This window comes from Eublepharis macularius, chromosome 14, assembly GCF_028583425.1.
Source record: "Eublepharis macularius isolate TG4126 chromosome 14, MPM_Emac_v1.0, whole genome shotgun sequence".
In the NCBI taxonomy this organism is placed as follows: domain Eukaryota; kingdom Metazoa; phylum Chordata; class Lepidosauria; order Squamata; family Eublepharidae; genus Eublepharis; species Eublepharis macularius.
Genome location: NC_072803.1, coordinates 14,730,255 through 14,752,740, shown reverse-complemented (window position 1 = coordinate 14,752,740; position 22,486 = coordinate 14,730,255). Strand labels below are relative to the sequence as shown.

Genomic DNA, 22,486 nt, shown 5'->3' with positions numbered 1-22,486 from the left:
GCCCTGATCCAAGCCACTACCTCCTTCTACTTTTGTAGGAGCTTTTTAAAAAGAAAAATGTCACCCTCGCACAGTGTTCATCAGTTCCTCCCTGAATACAACTAACCAGTATGACGTATATGGGTAGAGTTATCTGTTCCCTGTCGATTATACATTCAGTTGCAAACTTGGATTTGTTGTATAATGTGTGGAACATCTCTAAGTGATCCACAGACTGCGATTAGGCTGTTTATAAGGGTTATATCCCTTCAGGCCAGTGCACTTAATGTGCAACTTCTGGTCGTTACTTACAATGAGTGCAAAAGAATAGGAGATAATACTAAAGAACAAAATGCAGGTGGTGTTTGGAAACTGTGTTTTTCTTAAATATGGGCAAAAGATATCAATCAAACATTGGTGTACCTAAGGCACGGTATGGGGAGAAATGCTTCCATTTTGTAGGCACTAGCAAGAGCAGCTTTGAGTAGTAACACAGTATAGAACTTTCCTTACTGGCTTTCATGTGCATGATCTCAGTAACTGTTAAACATACTATGTAGGCTGTTTTCCTCCCGCTTGCAAATTTTCTTAACAGTGGTAAAGAGATACTACATGGTCTTAGGTCACAGTAGAAGTGAGACTGAAATGCGGGACTTGCTACATCTCTGTCTCTTCATCAGTCAAAGGATCTCTGTCACTCAAAAGATTCTCTTAGTAATTCTTAAAGCAACCTTGTTAAGAGGATGAGGCAGCTGCCAGTCTGTCTTATTGCAGGTTAGAGTATGGGTTGAGTCTGAGGGTTTAGCTAGATGGTGTGCCAGCAGCCCTGTTGTCAGAGCTGATCAGAGTTTTTCAGATAGTCATAAGCCTACAGGGCCTTTTGTTCAGATAACATCATGGAAAGAGTTGGAGCAGGTTTAATTGTTCCATGCACCCACATGTTTCAGTTGGAAATTCCTTCCCACCCCTACCCTGGTGCTGAAAGTAGCCTTGGAAGTGAAAACGATGGGCAGAATTATGTGAGTGGAAAACTAGACGACCCCCTGCCATATATTTCCCCAACCTGAGTCAATGCCCCAAATAATTATTCTTGTGTTTGTTTTTTTAATCCTTGTAAAGTCAATCTTTATTGAGATGCCTGAGATGTGTGTTTCTGGGGAGATCAGAATCGGGAAATAATAACATTATAATAATAACATTCGATTTATATCAGGACAACTTAGTGCCCACTCAGAGCGGTTTACAAAGTATGTTATTATCCCTACGACAATCACCCTGTGAGGTGGGTGGGGCTGAGAGAGCTCCAGAGAACTGTGAGTAGCCCAAGGTCACCCAGCTGGCTTCAAGTGGAGGAGTGGGGAATCAAACCCGGCTCTCCAGATTAGAGTCCCGTGCTCTTAACCACTACACCAAATTGGCTCTCACCACATACATCATATGCATGATACACCACATACAAGCCCTGGGATTTGTCCATACTTTATATGCCACATTCAAGCCCATCTAAACATGATCGATTTGTAACACAGTCAGCTCTGATAAGTATAAATAAAGCAGACTGTATTTACATATGTGAGGCAGCAGCTTTTCCTCAGAAGAATATAGGTTTCTATAAATATTTCTGTTGCGGAACGTTTTCCGCCCCACCTCACAGGTTTTATGTACATTGTGACCTCTCCAGGGCTTTTTTTCAGCAGGAACGCGGTGGAACGGAGTTCCAGAACCTCTTGAAAATGGTCACATGGCTGGTGGCCCTGCCCCCTGATCTCCAGCCAGAGGGGAGTTTAGATTGCCCTCCGTGCCACTCAGTGTGCCGCTCAGCGGCACGGAGGGCAATCTCAACCCCCCTCTGTCTGGAGATCAGGGGGCGGGGCCACCAGCCATGTGACCATTTTCAAGAGGGCAACCCACTTAGTTCCCCCACCTCTTTTACCAGAAAAAAAGCCCTGGACCTCTCCATTCCTTCCGGAGACCTAAGGCGTGCTCACATGACTTTGTTCTCCCTGTGTTTTCTCTATAGAGTAAGATACGCTGAGAAAAAATTACTTGCTCAAGCTTAGCCAGCGAGTGTCACGGCAGAGAAGAGATTTGAATTGTGGCTTCCCACCAGAACCCAGCCAAAGGCTCTAACCACTACTCTGCAGTGGCTGTGAATATGGGGCTGTCCAAGAAGTTCACTGCTGAGATGAGAACTGAACTCTTCTCTCTCCACCTCGTTCTCACGCTCACAGACACAGACACCCACATTCCTACTCCTGGTGCCTATCCTCTTCTTCTGCTCTGGCTTCTGTATTCTCTTCGTCTGATGCTCTTTCTCCATCAGTGGAGTGTGTCGGCCATCAGCACACAGAAACTCTGACAGTGCTCTGCTCATAAGTAGTTTCAGAAAGTGCCACCAGGTTGGTGTTGCTTAGGAAGTGGCTGTCGGTCTCAGACTGGTTTCCCTCCTGCACTGTGGCTTTTTCTTCTCCCTCAGACTTCTTTCATAATCATTCTTCTTGGCTGTCATGAGAGTTATTAGTCAAAGTTACTAGTGCTTGCAGCTTGAGGCAGAGCCGTTCTCCTGACCTCCTCCTTCTCACCTTTCTTTGGAGTCTCCTCAATCTCTGGTTATTCTTTGGAGTTTTTCAAGCTGTCTTTCTGTCAGTACCTGCATCATAAAGCAAGAGGGTGTATCTTTGATAAATGTGGCGCACCATGCTGAAGGTCAGCTGCTCTGGTGGCCTAGATGTGCTACGTCTGCTGTACTACACAACTGAGTCTGACCCTGTATATATAGTATGATGCACGATGCATCTGACGAAGAGAGCTGTGGTTCTCGAAAGCTTATGCTACAGTAAAGTTGGTTAGTCTTAAAGGTGCTACCGGTATCTTTACTATTTTGCTACTACAGACTAACATGGCTAACAATGACCCTGTATATGTTTATGGTTGTGAACTGGTTTACAGGCAGTTGAAACTGAGAACAGACTCTGCAGAAAAGCTTTGTGATTAGGATGATGTCAAGCCATAGGAAGATTAAATCTGTGGTGTGTGGGTTTGCAGTGGCCTATTCGCTCTCCCAAGGCACTCTCACATCACTGGGTGTTGCAGACCTCAAATGTTGAGTATGTGCACAGTGACTGCTGAACATGTGGACTGTCTCATGTTGAAATATGCTGTGTTTTGAGTTGACCGTGGATAAAGGTTTCACTTGTGGTGGTGATCTGATCATTCACGCATGCGTGTCATTATTCGACGTCACTGTTGCCAAGGGACAAGTGTGGGTGCAGACTATATAGCAAGGGTTTCTGATTCTGTATTGTAGACAGCATCCAACTTTATACTGTAATCTGGTGGGCTGCCTGCTTGTCATTCATTTGTACTAAGGCATACGTTACAGTGACTCCATTTATTTTTAGCTGCATCTTTATTTTGTTGCTGAATTTCAGCAGGGAGTGTGGGAAGGACCTGCATCCTTTTTGCAATGTGATGGGGGTAGGTAGGAATTCGAGAGAGGCTCTCATTCCAAACCTTATAGGACAGGGGTCCCAAACTTTTTGGAGGAAGCGGGCACTTTTAGAAAGCTGAAATGCAGAGCCACCCATAAGATGGCTGCTGCAGGAGAGGGCGCCACTCGCAAGATGTCAGGGAATGAGGTTATGCATAACTCGGATAGTAACTCTTCGACATTCTGAGGAAAAGCTCAGATGCCTTTTAAAATGAACACAATATTTAAAAACATTTTCTTGCATGCACGCAGCTTACCTTCAGTCATGGCATGAAGATCCTTGGGTTGTGGTAGTAGTTACTGCCAAAGCAACATTTTTAAAAAATTGCCCAGCCAATCAGAAGCCCTGTTGGGCAAGCCCTCCCCCCTCTCCGTTGTTGTTGTTGTTCCTTTGTCACTGAGATCCAAGGTTGATTACACAGCGCAAGTGAAAATACAATATAATCAACAGCTAGGACATTCACTGAGCAAAGTGCAGTAATGAACAACAGTTAGAAAATTTAGCGAAAGAGCTACAAGATGATACACGTTGGCAGGACCTCGGCACATATGGATATGGCTTCTGGAAAATGAGTTGTTAACTTGATTCTGTGATATATGGTGGCCTGAAGAAGGATCTTTTCAGTCTGAAACGAGAAAAAGGAATATCTTGGCCGGCTGATGCTCGTTGCCTTGCCTTCTGTCTCGCAGCGGTTTCTACAAGCGCCTATACCCCATCTCGTTACACGAATTTGGGAACCTCATCGATTGCAGCTGGGCAATTGCCAATTCGTCAGCACTATTTTGTTCTCTTAAGGACTTTGGAAGAATTTGTTTGATATATTTATGTACGGTCTCTACCCTTGTATGTCCTCAGGGTTTTGTAATGTGCAACCCTTATGGAAATATCGCATTCCTAATTTTCGTTACATTCCACGGCTAATTTTTCCTTCCGTCTTAGGCGTGCTTTTTCGTTTGTTGTTGTTAGTTTGTGGAAAGCCAAGAGGGTGGGAGCTTTCCTGACCTCCTCAGATAAGCCATTCCAAAAGGTGGGAGTGACCACAGGCAAAGCACGTGTGTTGGCAGCTGTTGATCTTGCCCACCTGCAGGGTGGTAACTGCACAAGGCTCTGTCCAGGTGACCAACGCTGCCATGGTGGTACATAAGGGGAGAGGCAGTTGCACAGACATGAGGAGCTTAGGCCATGGAGGGCTTTGAAAGAGAGAGTCATGATCTTGAATTGAGCCTAGTAACTGAGGGGCAGCCCATGGGTGACTGCAGAATGGGAGTGATATGCATGCTCTTTCTAGCTCCTGAGAGTAAACAAGCAGCGATCAGCTGGAGTCTCCAAATCAGCTTTGAGGGGAGACCTATGCTGAGTGCATTACAGTAGTCTAGTCTTGGTGTTACTATGCTATAAATTCAGGAGGCTGGATTGGCCATGCCAGGATAGGAGGGTTGTGAGAAGACCTTTTTTGCATCTGCATTTACTTGCTTCTCTAGCAGCAGTGCTGGATTGTGCATAACTGCTAGGTTCTTAACGGAGTCAGCCAGGGTCATCTGAACCCTCTCCGAGGTCAACAGCACAATGTCCTTCAAGATCTCTGTCTTTCCAACCAGCATCACTTCCTTTCTAAAAACGCGTGCTGGGTACCAGAAAAGTGTTGGCAGGCCCGTGGCACCCATGAGTGCCATGTTGGGAACCCTTGTTCTAGGAATAATTGTTCCATTTCTGTGACACTGGGGTGGATCCAGCCAGTTTTTCCACATACAAAAGGGAGGAAGAGTCTGTTTAACACCCTCAAAATTTCATGAGACATGCATGCGTGAAAGCCATATGAGACAGGAGCTGTGGCACGCAAGAGAATCGATTGTGATCGTGTGGGAAAGCCAGTTGGATCCACTCTAATGTGTGTTGTTCTTTGATTAGTTTGATCTCTCTCTCCCTGTTTTTGTTTACTGTGGCTGCTTTTAGTGTTTCCAGAATTTCCAAGCTAAGTTTGAACAAATCCTGAGAGAGATTTTTCATTGCTGGTGTTTTACAAATGTCTGTGTCGCTCAAATTATTGTTCTTTTTTTAAAAAAATTAACTTTTTATTTGGTCAGCCTTGTATAATGACCTGTGTACTTTTTAAAAGTAGAACTGTGGGATGTAGTCCTCCTCCCCTCTGACTCCTGATTTAAGCCACATGGAGGCTGGCCCAGCTCTGTGTGGCTTGGGAGCGCCAGATGGCCTTGCATGTTGCTGTGGCCTAACGCATGCAGGAGTTTGTGGGGGAAGAGAAGGACAGTGTGTCCCTTCTTGGTCAAGCCCTCAGTTGGCAGGAAACACTTTTACTGATCAACGAATCCACATATGCCCTAACTTGGACATATGTTTCCACAGTGTATTGCTTGCGCACTGAGTCACCACGGGGTGAGTTGCAAGTCAGTTCAAATGAAACCAGAATGCGGATTATGCAACTGCATGGAGGGACTCTGCACTAGAGGGAGAAAGGAGGGAAATGGATGGTTGGAGGCTGTGGGCTTGGAGAAGGGGAACTTTGCCTTAAATCCCCCATGACACTTCCTGGGTGGCTTTGGACAGTTGCTGTTTCTTGGCCTACAGCAACCTTTCAGGATTATGCAGAAGGTAAAAGACTGGAATTATCCAGCCTTTTATATGTTTTTTTTCTTTTTAAAAAATAAGTGGTGGAAGCTTTGCTGCTGTCCCCTTCCCTCCACAAGAGATTTTTATATCTCTTGAGTACAGTGTGGTGTAATGGTAAGAGCGTTGGACTAGAATCTGGGGAAGCCAGGTTCGAATCTCCGCTCTGCTGTGGAAGCTTGCTGGATGATCTTGAGCCAGTCACACACAGCCTAGCCTACCTCTCAAGGTTGTTGTGAGGATAAGGTGAAGGAGAGGAAAACAATGTAATCCACATTGCGTCTCCACCAGGGAGAAAAGTGGGGCTTAAACAAAGTAAATAAATACTTTACTTGGTTCTTTTAAATAGCTAGCTCTCTTTTCGATAGAGATTGAATTTATTATCAAACAGTTTGGGTTGGATTCTGTGGGAAAATTCCACCTTTAGAAGGAGGGATATTTGCCAGTTCTTCCATCCCACTGTTCCGGAGAGTCTCTGCTCCACTAGAAGCAACATTTCGGGGATCTTTTTAAGCTGTAGCCTGGGAAGAGGGCAGAGGAAGTTCCCTTGCGCTGTGAGAAATCCCTTCTGTCAGCACAGATTTGCTGCAGCATGTTCAGTACCATATCTGTTTAAAATGTATTCTTATCAAAGTTTTATCTCCAACAAGTTTTTGACCTCTAAGGTCACCCAGTGAGATTCAAGGCCAAGCAGGGATTTGAACCTTGGGTTGTCTTGCTCCAGGGCTCTAACCACTACACCACATTATGAGTGCATATGTGATATGTAGATTGCTTGTAGCACCTTTAGCTTGGCATGCCCAGCACATCCGGGCCCTCCTTGAGAACAAGTTGCCCATCTCCCTGAAGTACTTAAAACTGTTTTGTCCCATGAGAACCCAAATCTTCTGGGTTTGTTGAACTCATTTTGTATTGCCATAGAGGCCTGGCTGGTAGACTCTGTGCCTGATCCTATCAGAGGTCCTTTGAGTTGGGCAGCAAGGAGATGCTACAGGGGCCCTTGTGCAAGTGGCGGGGTCACGCTGTCCCCCAGATACTCAGGTCCTGCAGTGGTTTCAGTGGCTGTGCTGACAGCTGCCCAGTGTGCCCTAGCACGTTAGACTGTCCCTCTCTGGCCCCCTTCTGCTTCTATATTCATACAAAACTTTCCAACACTAAGAGCTATTTATTTGTTGTCTGAACTTAGATGATGGCCCCTGCTAGCTCACTAGTATCAGATCTCACAAGTTAAGCGGGATCGGCCCTGGTTTGTACTTAGATGTGAGACCACCAAGGACATCCAAGGTTGCTACATAGAGGCAGGCGATGGCAAAACCAGTTCTGTTCATCTCTTGCCTTGAACACCCTGTGAGATCGCCATAAGTCAGCAGCAACTTATTTTGTTTCCCAGAACTACAGGATTTACTGAAAAGTGGCTCCCCTTCTTTGAATACATCACCAAAAATGATGTTCAATCAATCAGTCTTATCAGTCGCTCTTAATCTTATAACTCTAGACACCTGAATTCATTCTACTCATATTCTTGAAAACTCTACAAATCAATTAAAAACATCAATCCACAAGGCTTATCTGAAAACGGAGAGAACATTCTAATACAATGGACAACTAAAGAGATATGTGACAATACTAACCAGGGCGTTTTCTCTGGGAAAAGAGGTGGTGGAACTCAGTGGGTTGCCCTTGGAGAAAATGGTCACATGGCTGGTGGCCCCGCCCCCTGATCTCCAGACAGAGGGGAGTTTAGATTGCCTCAACTCCCCTCTGTCTGGAGATCTGGGGGCGGGGCCACCAGCCATGTGACCATTTTCAAGAGGTTCCGGAACTCCGTTCCACCTGAAAAAAAGCCCTGATACTAACAATATCATTGTGTTTTAATGACTGATGTTATTGTTGTATCTTATTGTAAAATTGATAAAATATTATAAGTCAGCTGCAACTTGGCACTTTCCACCCGTCAGTTTTTTATTTGTTACCACGCTCTGGAAGATCCATAGCAGGAACTTCAGCTGGTGCAATAAAAAATAAGCAACCTTTTGGCTTGTCTCATAGCCTCAGTCTCTTATTATGTCCTTAAAATAATTATGCAGCAACTGACAGCTGCCTGGAAACTGTGTATACATGTCTACTGCCAAAGTATTGTAAAGCTGCTTGAATTCGGCTAGGCAGCCATGAAGCATTTTACTATCTGTGGTATTTCAGCAGCCTCAGACTCTTGCATCCGTAGCGGCAGATGCTGTGTTTAGCCTTTGCCGTCCGTTTTGAGAAGGAATGCTTGACTTAAAGGGTTTGGCTCTGGGTTAAGCAAGTTGTCCCAAACTGCAGACAGTATAGCTACAAACAAAACCCTTGAGTAAGGTCTTGTCTGTGTAAATAACAGCAACGTCTGTGTGGGATGCTTTTGCAGAAGTTCATAAGCAAAGCACAGTTGGGTCTCTGCCTCCAAGGAGGTTATCAACTGAATCAACAGTTGTGAAGGTGAAGAAGGGGGTGGAAATATGAGGATGAAGACCAGAGTAGCAAGACATGACTGTGAGCAAATGTATACTTAAACTTGGTTATAGTCAGGACTCGGGAGTATTAATGGGCTAGACAAAGGCCTCCAGAGAGGAGGTGTGTTTAGTGGAGGCTGGATTCTCTAGCAGTCCTATCTGATTATTGCAACATTTTGCTGTTCTTCCTCCATGGAACTCTGAGCAATGTATATGCTCGGTGAGTTTTGTGGCAGAGAGAGAATCTTGATCTCTCAGATCTCAGTCTGACATTCTAACCACTATGCCATGCTGGGTCTTCCATAAGGGGGAGGAGCATTGCATATTTGTATTTTATTTCACATTTCTATTCTGCCCTCCCCGCGAGCAGGCTCGGGGTGGATAACAACATATTAAAATACAATAAAATTCACCTACATTAAAACATCATTAAAACAGCAGTGTATTTCTATTAATACACACTTAAAACAGGATGGTGGACAGCCTTCACAGGGAGGGTTAAGATTTTATACACCCCTTTTTTTCAGGCTGGTGGAGGCCCAGCCTCAGCCATATGCCTGGCGGAACAACTCTGTCTTGCAGGCCTGGCGGAAGGATAGGAAGTCCTGCTGGGCCCTGATCTCAGCAGACAGAACGTTCCACCAGGTGGGAGCCAGAACCAAAAAGACCCTGGCTCTAATCAAGGCTAGGCGGGCCTCCTTGGGGCCAGGGACCACCAACAGCTGTTTGTCACCTGATCAGAGTGTCCTCCGGGGAATATATGGGGAGAGACGGTCCTGCAGATACGCTGGGCCGAGTCCACACAGGGCCTTATAGGTCAATACCAGAACCTTGAATCTGATCCGGTACTCCACTGGCAACCAATGCAGCTCGCTTAAGATCGGTGTTATATGGCACTCTCGTAATAACACGCGCTGCTGCATTTTGTACCAGCTGTAATCTCCGGCTCAGGCTCAAGGGCAGCCCCGCGTAGAGCAAGTTACAGTAATCTAGCCTAGAGATGACCGTTGCCTGGATCACTGTAGTTAAGTCACAGGTTGACAAGTAAGGGACAAGTTGCCTGGTCTGCCGCAGATGGAAAAAAGAGCACCAATAGGGGGAGCTCAACATCTGTATTCATTTTGGTGAAAGGTGACCCCTAGTTTGGAAATTGAGAACTGCCTTCTGAAAAGCATCGCCCTCCCTTCCTAACTTTCTCTTAGTAGTCTGTTTTCCGTTGCTAGAATTACAGTGCTATGTTATGTGACTGCCCCAGGCAAAAAACAACAACAACACCCTGTTACCTTGATTCAGTTGATCCCCCAAAGCATAATGCACAGGGCGTGACTTGTAGTGTAATCTGCTCTGCAGCTACGTATGGGTAGGGTTGTAAATGAGTGCTGGCAGGCTGGAGGAGGCAGGGATGTTTTTTCTGCACAGGAAACGGAGTGTTCCTGAAACTGCAAGTGTATGAGCAAGGATTGGATTTCCCAGCAGTTTCTGGGCATGAGCCGATGTACAATTCTGACGCTGACTCGTCTCTTGGAGTTTCTGTATCCTAGTGAGCAAGGGGGAGAGGCGTTCTCACTTTGATTTCCCAATGAGGAAGCTGGTGTCACGTCAAAAAATGCTGAGCGATGCATTAGACTTGCTGCTGTATCACAGCGATGATATTTGCTAGAATTCCAGAGAGGAAGTTGGGTTCATAATAATACAGTTATTGTGGCATAACCTTTCAGGAGCTAGAGCCCACATGTGTGAAGTAGTCACCTAAGCTGATGCAAACAAATGAGAAAAAATCCGTAGTGGTGGTGGCTTGCCGATTAAGTGCAGTGGCAAGGGGCCTTGCACGTGGCAGGTTTTGCTGTGGCCACCCCCTCCCCTCTGGGCTTTTGGAATTAAAAAAAACAGCACTACAATATCATTATATCAATATGCCATTGTAACAATAGGTATAACAGGTTTTGTGCATTCTCAATTTTTCATTTTTTAAAAGGGTAAGTCTCTAGCCCTAGGTACACCTTTCCCCTTATATCTCTACAGGGAAAGAGGTTAGAGACTGACTTTTTTTAAAAAAATGAAAGCTGAGAATTCACAGGACCTGATTTATCCATTCTTATGATGATATATACAGTGAATGCCAGTGTAATCGAACCAATTCTTTGCAAAAGTACTATACTCTTTCTTCATGTAAATGTCATTAAAATAGGACCAATCTGTTTGGCGAACAGAGATGGGTTACTTCCTCTTTCTGTTGTAATTCTAGAACTGGCATGGGGGGCGGGGTTTTCTTGTTTAATAAATGTTTTCTCACACTGTCTCATAAAACTATGGGCGTTGTTGCTACAGAGGGACGGCTGGATTTAATGCTTCATTTAAGGAAGCATTAATCTGACGCAACAAAGCAGGCGAAAGCTCCTGTACTTTCTTCTGAAAGCAGCCTACATTTCCAGGGGGAGAGGAAGGTACATATTTCATAGTGGGTGTTTGTGTGTGTGTGTGTTACGTGCTGTCAAGTTGCCTCCAACCTATGGCGGCCCTGTGAAAGAAAGACCTCCAAAACGTCCATTATCAGACTTGCTCAGATCCTGCAAACTGGGGGCCGCGGTTTCTTTTATGGAGTCAAGCCATCTTGTTTTAGGCCTTCCACTTTTCCTTGCATTATTGACTTTTCCGGAGAATCTTGTCTTCTCATGTATACTTAATAGTGGGTAAGCTCAGTTAATTATGATGCCTATGACACATGAAGATCCCATATACTGAATCAAACCTTCGTTCTATCAAGATCAGTATGTCTACTCAGATGGCAACTGCTCTCCAGGATCTCAGGCAGAGGTCTTTTATGTCATCTACACCCTGATCCTTTTTTTAACTGGAAATGCTGGGTATTGAACTCGGGCCCTTCTGCGTGCCAAGCAGGTGCTCTACCACTGAGCCATAGCTAAGGTTGCTGTGAAGCATCTGTTTCTGCTCATGAAAAGAACGTGAGCTGCTTGTGGTGCTATAGCCTGACTCTGTCTGATCTCTTCCTTGCACTCTTAGGACATGAACAACCTGGAGGAAGGGGTAGAGTTCCTCCCCACCATGAATGCTAAGAAGCTGGAGAAGAGTGACCCAAAGCGGTGGATGGTGGTGGCTGCCATCCTCGTGGTCTGCCTGATTGCCTCCTTGTTGGTGGGATTCTTGGTTTGGCACTTCAAATGTAAGTGGTGGGAGGTGGAGACTGCAGCAAAAGTGGGCCCTGAATTGCTGTGTTTGGGTGCTGGTCAGGGAATAATTGTATACAGCGCCTTTCCAATGAGAACAGGAGAAAACGTGCCCCTCTGTTTCCTTCTGCCAATTGAGAAGGCTATGCAGTTGATCAAACTGATTGTGTTGTCAATATCTGCATGTTATGAAAGCCTTCTTGGGATACTGAAGAAACTGGGAGGGAACCCAACATGAAATCAGCAAAGCTGCAGCTCACAGGTAGAAGCTAAGGCAAAAAATAACGTGGGATGAATGTGAGCAAACGCAGCTACGCATGTGTAGGCTTTGTTTCAGTGGGGGACACGTGCAGGTAGGATCCTCAGGGCCAAGCTACACATGACGAAAGACACTTGCCTGACAAGTGGATTGAGTGGAGGGCAAGTGAACAGGGAGAAATACACTTGCCATTCAAGTGTCATTCGTCACTTGTAGCTTGGCCCTTAGTCTCCCCTGGCAGAGCTGTGCAGGCATTGATGGTGGAGAGTACCTTCAAGTCATCGCTGACATACGGCGGCCCCTGATGGGGTTTTCATGGCAAGAGACTAACCTAGGTGGTTTGGTACTGGCATTAGGGGTGGGAAAAATTATATGGAACAAAGTTGTTTCTGCAACTTGTGGAATCTTTTGAAAAAGCTGATCCAGCTGTGCAGATCTTGGCCCCAAGGTAATGACATTTGTACAAGGAACATCAGTTTTGGGTGTGTTGAGAATGCCTTGTGAAAGTTCAATTAACTTCTTGTAAAATGAAAGTAGGCAATGCTTGTTTTCTGAAAGTCAGCTCAAGAGATGGAAGAGCAAGCTTTGTGTCCAGTGGTATCTTAAAGACCAACAAGATTTCCAGGGAGAGCCAAAGCTCCCTTTGTCAGAGTATCTGGCTGGCATCTGCCAGAAGGAGTTTCGATTCTCAAAATCTTATGCCCTGGAAATCTTGTTGGTCTCTAAGGTGCCACTGGGACTCAAATTCTGCTGTACTACTGCAGACCAACATGGCTGAAACAAGAGGCGGAGCCACTTCTACCCTGTGGTGTAGATCATATTCCGTTCAGCATTTTCATGTCTCCCCTCCCCCCCATGGCTTTTTTCAGACAGGAACGCCCCCGTGCAGAAGCTCTACAATGGCCACCTTCGGTTCACAGGCGCTCGCTTCATAGATGCATTTGAAAATTCGAACTCCTCTGAATTTGCTGACCTTGCTTGGAGTGTAAAGAAAATGGTAAGGAATTCTGAACTCCTCGTGCAGCCACAGGAGAATGTCACAGATCACAGCATAAGCCCCTCCCCTCCAGTGGTGTAGTCAATATCTAGAACTGACAGGGAAATCAGTGGCTACTAGTAGTCATGAGGGCTATCTACTCCTTCCAGTACTAGAGGCAGTATGTGTGTCTTTTGATCCATTGCTGGGTAACATGTATAAGAAGATGCTGTTGCGGTCATCCTGCTTGTCGGCTCCCTGAAGGCTGCTGGTTGGCCATCGGGTCAACAGAATGCTGGGCTGAACAGGCCTTTGGTCTGATCCAGCATGGCTCTCATAACCAGGGCAGTCTCCACCACCCATATGAGCAAGCATACAAAGCGAACTTATACGTCAGGTTGCCAGGTCCCCTGGCGCTCACACCAGAGGAAGGGTGGGTTTGGGGGAACGTGGGCATTGTGTGCATGTGCACTGTGCACACACTCCCGAGCACTTCCTTGTTGTGCTGGGAATGATGTCATTCCCAGTACAAGGAAGTGCCCTGGAGCATGTGGGAGCTCCCAGGCCCGTTCTCCACGCCTTCCACCCTCCCCCTGCTGGCCAGGTGAGAGGTGGTGGAAGATGGAGGCTGGGAGTGGGGGTTCCCCTGCCCCCACTGGGCAAGAGGGATCCTGACTTATGCAACTCAGTCTGCCTAGGGCATTGTTGTTGGCGGGCTGGTGTTTGCTGTATAGTAGCAAAATCAAAAAGAGTCCAGTAGCACCTTTAAGACTAACCAACTTTATTGTAGCTTATGCTACAATAAAGTTGGTTAGTCTTAAAGGTGCTACTGGACTCTTTTTGATTCTGCTACTACAGACTAACACGGCTAACTCCTCTGCTGTATAATAGGACATCTTTCCTAGATGTGATACAGAAAGAGATGTCTCAGGAAGCCCACAGCCTTCCCCTGCTGTCGTCTAATTGGTGACTGTGGGAAACAAGAGACTGGATTAGCTCAGACCTTTACCCGTGAAGTTCTCTTTTTACTGGACATAGCAGTAATTCTGGTTACTGCAGCAATCTTCCAGCTCCATCTACCCGCTGTTCTTGGCCACTGCAGCACAACTGATGGTGACCAATCCCTTAGTCTCACCTCTCTCTGTTCCAGTTTCCTCATGACAGCAGGGATAGGGGCCATCTGTAGATGTGCCCTTTCCTTTCCTGCCTCTACCTGATGGATGGACAGGTTTCCAGCTTTGGGTGTGGTAGTCCTCTTTCCTTTTCTTCCCAGTTCCAAGTCCTGTAGAGTCTTTCAAGGTTACTCTATCCGAATCTTGTTTGTATGGGACTGTTGCTGTAATGTTAGACTTGCTTGGAAGCAGATCTTTTGACTTCAGTGCTATCTTATGTACTGTGTGTCACGAAAAAAATCGTGACACACAGTACTCCATCCTTGTGCAGGGTGCCGGAATGTGTATTTGGAGTCACATCTCCAGAAATGGCTGGATGATTCTCTGGGTTCATTTGAGTCTGGTAGTGGTGGAAGGCTCAGCCTGGTGTGTGAAACCAGTAGTGAACTGGAAGACAGCAAACCATCTGAAGCTTAATCCAGAGAAGATGGAGGTTGGAGATACAGCAAATCTGGGAGTAGATGTGTCGCTTGAGTTGGATGAGGTGCCACTCTTCATTAAGGCTCAGATTTGCTTTTAAGAACTCTTAGATCTCTTACTGCACCTTGATGACGCAGCAGCAGTGGTGGCTGGATTGCCTCTTTCCCATTTTGACTGGTACCCCAGCTGTGACAGATGCATGCTTTAATGACTGGATTGCTGCAACACATTTTGCAGGAGGCATCCTTTTAAGAATATTTGGGTGCAAAATGCAGCCACCTGGAGCACATAGCTATATTTTTACTTGCATTGACTTGCACAAATCAAAAAGGATCTTTATACCCTGCCTTTCTGTCCAAAGCAACTTACATTGTTCTTCCCTTTTATCCTCTCAACAACCCTGCGATGTAAGTTGGCTGAGAGGATGAGACTGACCCTAGCAACCATCTACTGCTGCATGAGGATTTGAACCTGGATTTCCCAGATTCAAGTCTGACATTCTAACCGCTACACCAAACTGATGTTAAATAGTCTAGTGACAAAATATTTCAAGGATTCCCTTCTGTCATAACCTGCCTGGTCATTTTGGGAACCCGTCTGCATGTTCCTAACCCACCTGAACTCCTGTGGGATGATTTCCCCCTGGTGATGCTGGAATGTCATTGGTGTTCCACTGGAACTATTGTTTTGGAGGGACTTTTGAACTGGCTGCTATTATCTGGTATAACTTCTGTGTTTTTTCTTAGTTTCTGCCTGTTTATGGAGGCATGAAGCTGCTTTTTATATTTATACTTTTAAATTGTGCTGTATTCTTTTCAATGCTGGGATTTAAAACTTGAAGAATTACTTAAGGCAGGGATGTAAGAACTAATTTTGATAGCTGCTCTGGGGATACCTATTTGGGTACAAACATGGGATACAAATATTAAAAATCATATTTTCTGTTATCGTTGTGAGAAGGTTAGAATACTAATGGCATATGTACATGTGGATGCTGAGGTTTAGAGTTATGGAATGCATTTGTAACACACCAGCAACTGATGCACATAATGTGAAAAATTAGTACAGTCAAAACAGTTCCATCCCTTCTATCTGAATTTTTCTAGACATTGATCTGATTTCCATTATTTAATTTCATTATATTTTCCCCCAATATAGATTATAGATATCTATAAAAAAAATCCAGACGTTGGTCCATTCCATAAGGAAACGGTGATCACCTCATTCAGGTAGGTAATACTTATCTAAGGCCACGTGGAGTGGGTCAAATGTTAGTGGCATAAACTAAAACTGTTAGAGTGTGGTGAGGGAACGACCCTTGGTATCGGCACACTTGAACTTCTTCGAAGACCAAAAGTTTATTTCTACATTTGTTCTTGAAAACCACCGCTAACTTAAGCAAACTGGAAATCTTTTTATGTTTCCTGCCATGGTCCACCATAACGGTTCATCATAGAATTAATTATTTGAGCTTTGCTGTCCAGTAAGTGCATATTCAGTTCATGACCCATTGAGCGACTTCTGTCAATTTGCAGTTTAGCAGTTCCTTTGCCTATATGCAAGTCTATTGGCTGGTTTTGATTGTCCTGTGATGTCCTCTTTAAAACTGCTTTTTATAATTTGGGAGTCTTTTCTCAAAGTTGAGGTCAATGCATATATGTGAATGGCTGGTAAGCTGGGATCAAGCAGACATAAAACGTCTCTTTGTGGCTCAGAAATTAAATAGCATATGCAAACAAGGGAACATGTAAACTCATCATCCTGAATCTTTCAGCCACGTGTTTGCAAATGTCTAACGATATGGACTCGGAGCATTCATGCTAAAACCAGGTTGCTAAAACCAAAGTGCATTCATGCACTTTGTGAACGACTGGTGGAATTTGCATCCGCCCCGAGGAGGTTTCTTATGAAAAATCAGGTATTCAAGCCAGCCCTGATTGTCGGGCGGGTGGATTGCATCCCCTTTGGGTGACCCAGCTTCTTCAATACCACCTGCTTAAAAGAGAAAGATTAGATTTTCATCCAGCAACTTGACTTTACTCATATTCTACTTACCTGCTGGACATTCACTTACCTGGATTGTTCATTGGACTCTGCACCTGTTGAACAATACGACCGTAAGGACTGAAAATACTGCAACAGTGGCTTTGACTTGATTGATTGATTAGATTTTTAGCCCGCCCTCCCCGCAATCAGGCTCAGGGCGGTTTACAATCATAAATAAATTACAATAAATAAAACCAATAAAATACATCTAAGTATCAACATGGATTTCAGCATTCCAGATGGTGCACCCTTCCCCCCGTCCCTGCCCACCATACACAAGGGAAGAAAAGGGTGGAGGTGTGGGTTGGTGAAACTCTTAACTCCTCAAGCATGAGGAGGCAGATGGACCATATGCTCCCCCCCCCACTGGCAGGAGACCGGCAGGGAGGCTAATTAGATGGATCCAGTGCTGGCCTCAACCATATGCCTGGTGGAACATCTCTGTCTTACAGGCCCGCCAAAAAGATACAAGATCTTGGTGGGCCCGAGTGTCTTCCGACAGAGAGTTCCACCAGGTTGGGGCCAAGACAGAAAATGCCCTGGCCCTGGTCGAGGCCAGCCGAGCCTTCCTGGGGCCAGAGACCACCAGTAGGTGTTTACCTGCAGATCTAAGAGCCCTCCGAGGTACATATGGGGAGAGGCGGTCCCTCAGGTATGCTGGTCCCAGTCCGTTTAGGGCTTTATCGGTCAGAACCAGAACTTATCACTTAGGATACGTTTGCCTATTGGATTTCGTATATGACTATAATATAAAATTGATACTTTACTTTGGATTGTATATCATATTGAATAATTAAGAGCACTTTCATATTTTTTCCAGTGTTTCATTGAATATTAGTCAAAACACCAGCAATGAAAAATCTCTCTCAGGATTTGTCCAAACTTAGCTTGGAAATTCTGGAAACACTAAAAGCAGTCACAGTAAACAACAACAAAAAAGAGATCAAAGTAATCAAAGAACAACACACAATATGGACTCAGAGCATTCATGCTAAAACCCCTCCAGAGTCTTCCTTCCCGTTACCAGTACATTCAGATAGTGGGAATTGCTCACCCTTAGAAAACCAATGCAATCGTGTTAGTGGCTGGTGGCATTTCTTTGGAACTAGGGTGGCCCGCTGCCTGGAGGAAACGTCCTGTTCCTTTAGTTGTGGCTTAGTGGGATTTCATTTACCTCTGTGCCATGAAAAGCTTCAGCTGTCTATTTCCATACGCTGAGCCTCTGTTAAAGGGACAGAACGCTCTTCTCCAGGCCTATTGGCAACTTCATTTGGACCCCTGATTGTTTGGTCCTGGATCTAACCTACCTACCCACTTGTTTTGCTCCATGCAGCGAGGGCAGTATTATCGCTTACTACTGGTCAGAGTTCAGTGTTCCTAAACTCCAAGCGGACACCCTCGACAAGGCCATGGTAAACATCCAGGCTTCAAATCAAACGTTGATCCAGACGTCAAGAAACCTCAGGTTGCAAGTCGATACAATCGTCGCTTTCTGTGAGTCTCTCTTCTGCTTTTCATTACCCCTGCCTTCCATCTCCTCCTCCTCCTCAGCCTAGTTAGAGGGTGTCTGAGCATCTGTTACCAGAAAAATGTGTATAATAGGCTGTGCCAAATAAGACAAGCATTTTTTTTGCCAGGAGGCAGAGTAAATCTCTCAATTAGAAATCTGTGAAGTGAAGCTGGGGTTCCTATATCCAGCTCTGGCTGCAATTTGGAGGACAAAATCTCATCCATGCTTTGATTCCGTACCTTTTACAGAAGGGCAGGGCTGGTTGGTTAGGAAAGGTGGGTAGAGAGGAAAGGTGCTGGTTGTCTGAAGCTTCCTCCCGGAGGCTTCTTCTGTTTGGGTCTTAGATTGAGATTTAGAGCCGGATGCAGAGGTTCTTTTGTTCTTTCTTTCTAAAGCAGCCTGAGTGGGCAAGAAACTCAAAATATCTGCGCAGAACAAGTGGTGCAAAATGGCTTTCGCTCACCGTTTTGTTCTGATGGCAAAATCTTTGATTTCCACAGAAAAGGTACAGACTGCAGTGAGAGAAGTTAAGGGAAACAGTCAGGAAGCAGAAACTTCTGGTTAATTCTAGTTCATTTCAATTCGACTGATTTCCAACATCTCCCCCTCCTCATCATTAAACCTGTTCTTACTTTTACAAGAAATGTCAGAAGCCAGACACTGCACCTTATAGATCCTGAGAAGTGTAAGGGGTGTCTGCAGTAGGGTTGCCAATCTCCAAGTGGTGCCTGGAGATCCCCCGGAATTACAACTGATCTCCAGCCCACGGTTTGGGGAAATGGCAGCTTTGGATGGTGGGCTCCATGGCATTATACTCTGCTGAAGTCTCTCCTCTCCCCAAACCTGCCCTCTCCAGTCTCCACTCTAAAAGCTCTGGGAATTTTCCAGCCTGGAGCTGGCAACTCTAGTCTGCTGATGTGTGTGAAATGAGCATTTTAGCCTGGGGGAACATCTAAGCAGGAGAGAGGACTTTTCCTCTTTAGCGTGGGAAATTCAACCTCGTATGATTAGGGTGTGACTCTCTTGCGGTTTCTCAGACCTGATTTCTCTTCCCTAAAGTAGAAATGTACAGATATTGTTTCACATTGTCCAGTAACGGACCTTCTGTGGTTTAAACGGGCCAGATTGCATGGCCACATTGATTCTTCAGGCTGAATAAGCATCTTGCTTCCTCCAGCCCCCCGCCCCCTCCAACCCCACACCAACAGCTAGTTGGCCCTGCACGTGTTGCAGTTCAGAACCTGAAGGCTAGTTCTCTCAACTATTTATTTCACTCTGGATAAGTACGGCAAAGATTTTGCCACATACCAAGATGAATGGCTGCTTGGGTGTTCTTCCTCGAGCTCCTGAAGAGATGATTTTTATTAACAGAATTTGCGGCTATGTCTAGAGAAGTTACTAGGAATTCTGTTTTCTTTTTAGCTCTTCAGAAACTAGGTGACAAGATCTTACTTAATAATGTTTGCATCCTGTTTGGAGCTTTGTATGTGAGGCTCTTCTGTCATGATCTTTGCAACAGCCCTGTGAGGGAGGCTGGGCTGAGGCTACCGAAGCTGTCTGAGGATTTGAACCTGTGTGTCTCCTTTGTAGTAGCGCCAACGTTCTCTCAGTTACACTAAATTAGACTAGACTGTGGGAAATAAAATTTTTCTCCCCCTTTCAACTTGATTCAACAGTACCTCTGTAAACTGGGGGATAGCAATGGCAAAACAGGAATACTAATTATATGGGATTAATTGGAGGTGATGTGGAAATCATGCTACATTGAAGACCAGTTCTGTTCAGATGTTGCTTTACGTTTGAAAATTCCAGAGAGTTTAATTGGCAGTAGCAAATGAACAAAAAAACATCATGGCACCTGAAAGCTTTATTATTTGTGTAACCCAGGGACTCCTCAACACTCGAGCCTGTGGGCACATCTGAAACTTTGGGAAAGGTTGTGGGTGCCTTCACAAAATGGCAGTCACAGAATGTTGGGAGGTTCCAAACCAAGCACCAGCCTGTGATGGGGGGTAGCTGTTTCCAAATGGGTGCTCCAGTGAGGTGTAGGAAAGCCAGGAGTGGCTCTTTGCTTTGGGGGAGACACAGGTGGATGCCAGGAAACCCTGCCTTAAGTTTTCATGGGCTAGAGCCCAGTCCATAAATATGGAACTGAACTTCATCCCATACAGTCATTCAGGGCTCACCTGAACTTAAACCAAGTAAATCAGAATTTATGAGCAAAGTTTGGCATCAGAACGTCTGTCAAGAAAAAGGAGAGGGGTTTGGGGTGTGGGCCACAGAACTTTGGGCAGCAGCAGGGATCCTAACCCACTAACCTCCTTGTTCAAAATGTGCATCCAGTAAAACCAATTGATAACTAATGAGGTACAAGGTTATTATCTAACGTGGTTTATAGCTGTTAAATTAATTTGAGGGAAAGCTGTGATCATGAAATACTTAAGGACTGAGTCACAATGACTCAGCGTTTGCTGAGTGCTTCAGTAGGGATACTCACGAAGCCCTTCTTTAAAAGAAAATAGAAACTATATGTCACCCTTTGCATTACATTAGTTACTACAGTATTCTGACGATGTGGGATTCCCCTACTCAGTGCAGGTGAAATCAACACATTATTAACGACTTGTTTCTCTCTCTCTTTCTTTTGTAGCTACCAATCCGGATGCAATTAAGGCTTCACAGGATAGTAAGTACAATAGCTGCTTTTTAGAGCAATAGCAAAAAATAATAATAAAGAACACACCTTCTGAACAGTGGGGTGTGTTCCTTCTGTCCACAGGAGAGGACAGACAGAATTGCTAATTTTTGGAAGATGCTTCCCCTAGTGTTGGAAATAATCTTATTTGGACAAAAATTCCTAAGCAAAGTCCCATTGCTCAAATTTGCTTTCAGAATGTAAGGTTCACATTCTGGATTCTTTGCGTTTCAAGGCGGTTTAAAAATTCTTACTTCAGTCTCTCTCCCCCTCTCATCTGGTCCTGGCCCCTTGATGTTCACATCAAATCTCGAAGTCCATCACTACTTTAAATTGTGCATCTCTTTCTCCTTTGCTGGGTGACTGTCGAATCCAAGATGCCTTAGCATTCTCTTTGCTCCTCCTCCTCATCTTTTGGGTAGATCGCTGCAAGTATGCCTTGCATGCAAAAGAAGGATTGATCACCAGCTTCACCACGCCGGGATTTCCCAACAGCCATTATCCATCTAATGCACGATGCCAGTGGGAGCTGAGAGCAGATGTAGGCTCAGTCATCAGTCTGACTTTCACGACGATGGACATGGAGCCATGCAGCTTAGGCAGTGACTCGGTCACGGTCTATGACACGCTGAGTCCCCTGGAACCTCATGCAATGGTCAAGTAAGTCTGTCTTCCAGTTAAAATTAGTGGGGCAAGGCCTGGGCCATATTTCCGCCTCCCTGGGTGTACTATCAGGGCTTTTTTTCAGCAGGAACGTGGTTGAACGGAGTTCCAGCACCTCTTGAAAATGGTCACATGGCCAGTGGCCATTTTCACCAAGGGTGATTTAAGCTTTAAAAAACTCCCCCTTGTTCCAGCTGACCCAAAGTGACGTCATTGTGCGGTCCTGAGTTCCACCACTGAGTTCCACCACCTCTTTTCCCAGAAAAAAGCCCTGCATACTATACAAGTTTGGATGGCAAATGGGGAACGTCCAAGATTGCAGGGAGCCCTTTGTCCCCATTTGCAGTAACTTTTTACAGCCAGATGAGAAGAGTAGTTTTATTTGGCTCACCATGAGGATAAATCGCAGATCCTATTTCTTTATTCTTTGTTATTTAAAAGATGTGTATCCTAGTTACTCTTCAGCCTGCACAGGGTGGTGACAACATAGATTTTTCTCCCAGACCCACAGCAAGTAGGATTCCATCTTGACATTGGGGAGGTGGCTGATGGCCAGTGAGATCTGCATATAGTATGTGAATATCATAAATATAATTATACTAGCAACAAAGCTCATTGTGTTTAACAATACAACAAGCTCTAGCGAAACCTTGTGAGGGGCATGCAGTGCCCCAGTAGCAGTCCTATGCTCTGCAGCAGGCTGATTTTAGCCACAAATGGCCCAAAATTGGGCCAGTGTGAAGTGCAGGAGCACTCCAGAACTCATCGCACCACCCCAGCAGCATTCCTACACTGGCCCAATTTGGCTTCAAACAAGCAGAAATCAGGCCGGTGCAGACTGCAAGAACACTCTGGGGCCCATCGCGCTGCCCCGGCAGCATTCCTGTGCTCTGCACCGGCCTGATTTGGCCTCAAGTGGGCAGAAATCGGGCAGTGTGGAGTGCAGTAGCACTCCGCAGCCTCTCGTGACACCCTG

At 45.3% G+C, this 22,486-nt stretch overlaps 1 protein-coding gene across 3 annotated transcripts in view; it reads left to right on the top strand.

Moving 5' to 3' along the window:
* The window catches only part of ST14 (ST14 transmembrane serine protease matriptase), a 50,037-nt gene that overhangs the window by 6,000 nt on the left and 21,551 nt on the right, over positions 1 to 22,486 (top strand). For all 3 annotated transcript variants that reach the window (XM_054997624.1, XM_054997623.1, XM_054997625.1), the window contains exons 2-7: positions 11,606 to 11,765; positions 12,898 to 13,025; positions 15,755 to 15,825; positions 17,976 to 18,136; positions 20,803 to 20,838; positions 21,270 to 21,507. In XM_054997624.1, coding sequence (XP_054853599.1) covers positions 11,606 to 11,765; positions 12,898 to 13,025; positions 15,755 to 15,825; positions 17,976 to 18,136; positions 20,803 to 20,838; positions 21,270 to 21,507 — 794 coding nt within the window. The remainder of the gene's footprint in view (positions 1 to 11,605; positions 11,766 to 12,897; positions 13,026 to 15,754; positions 15,826 to 17,975; positions 18,137 to 20,802; positions 20,839 to 21,269; positions 21,508 to 22,486) is intronic.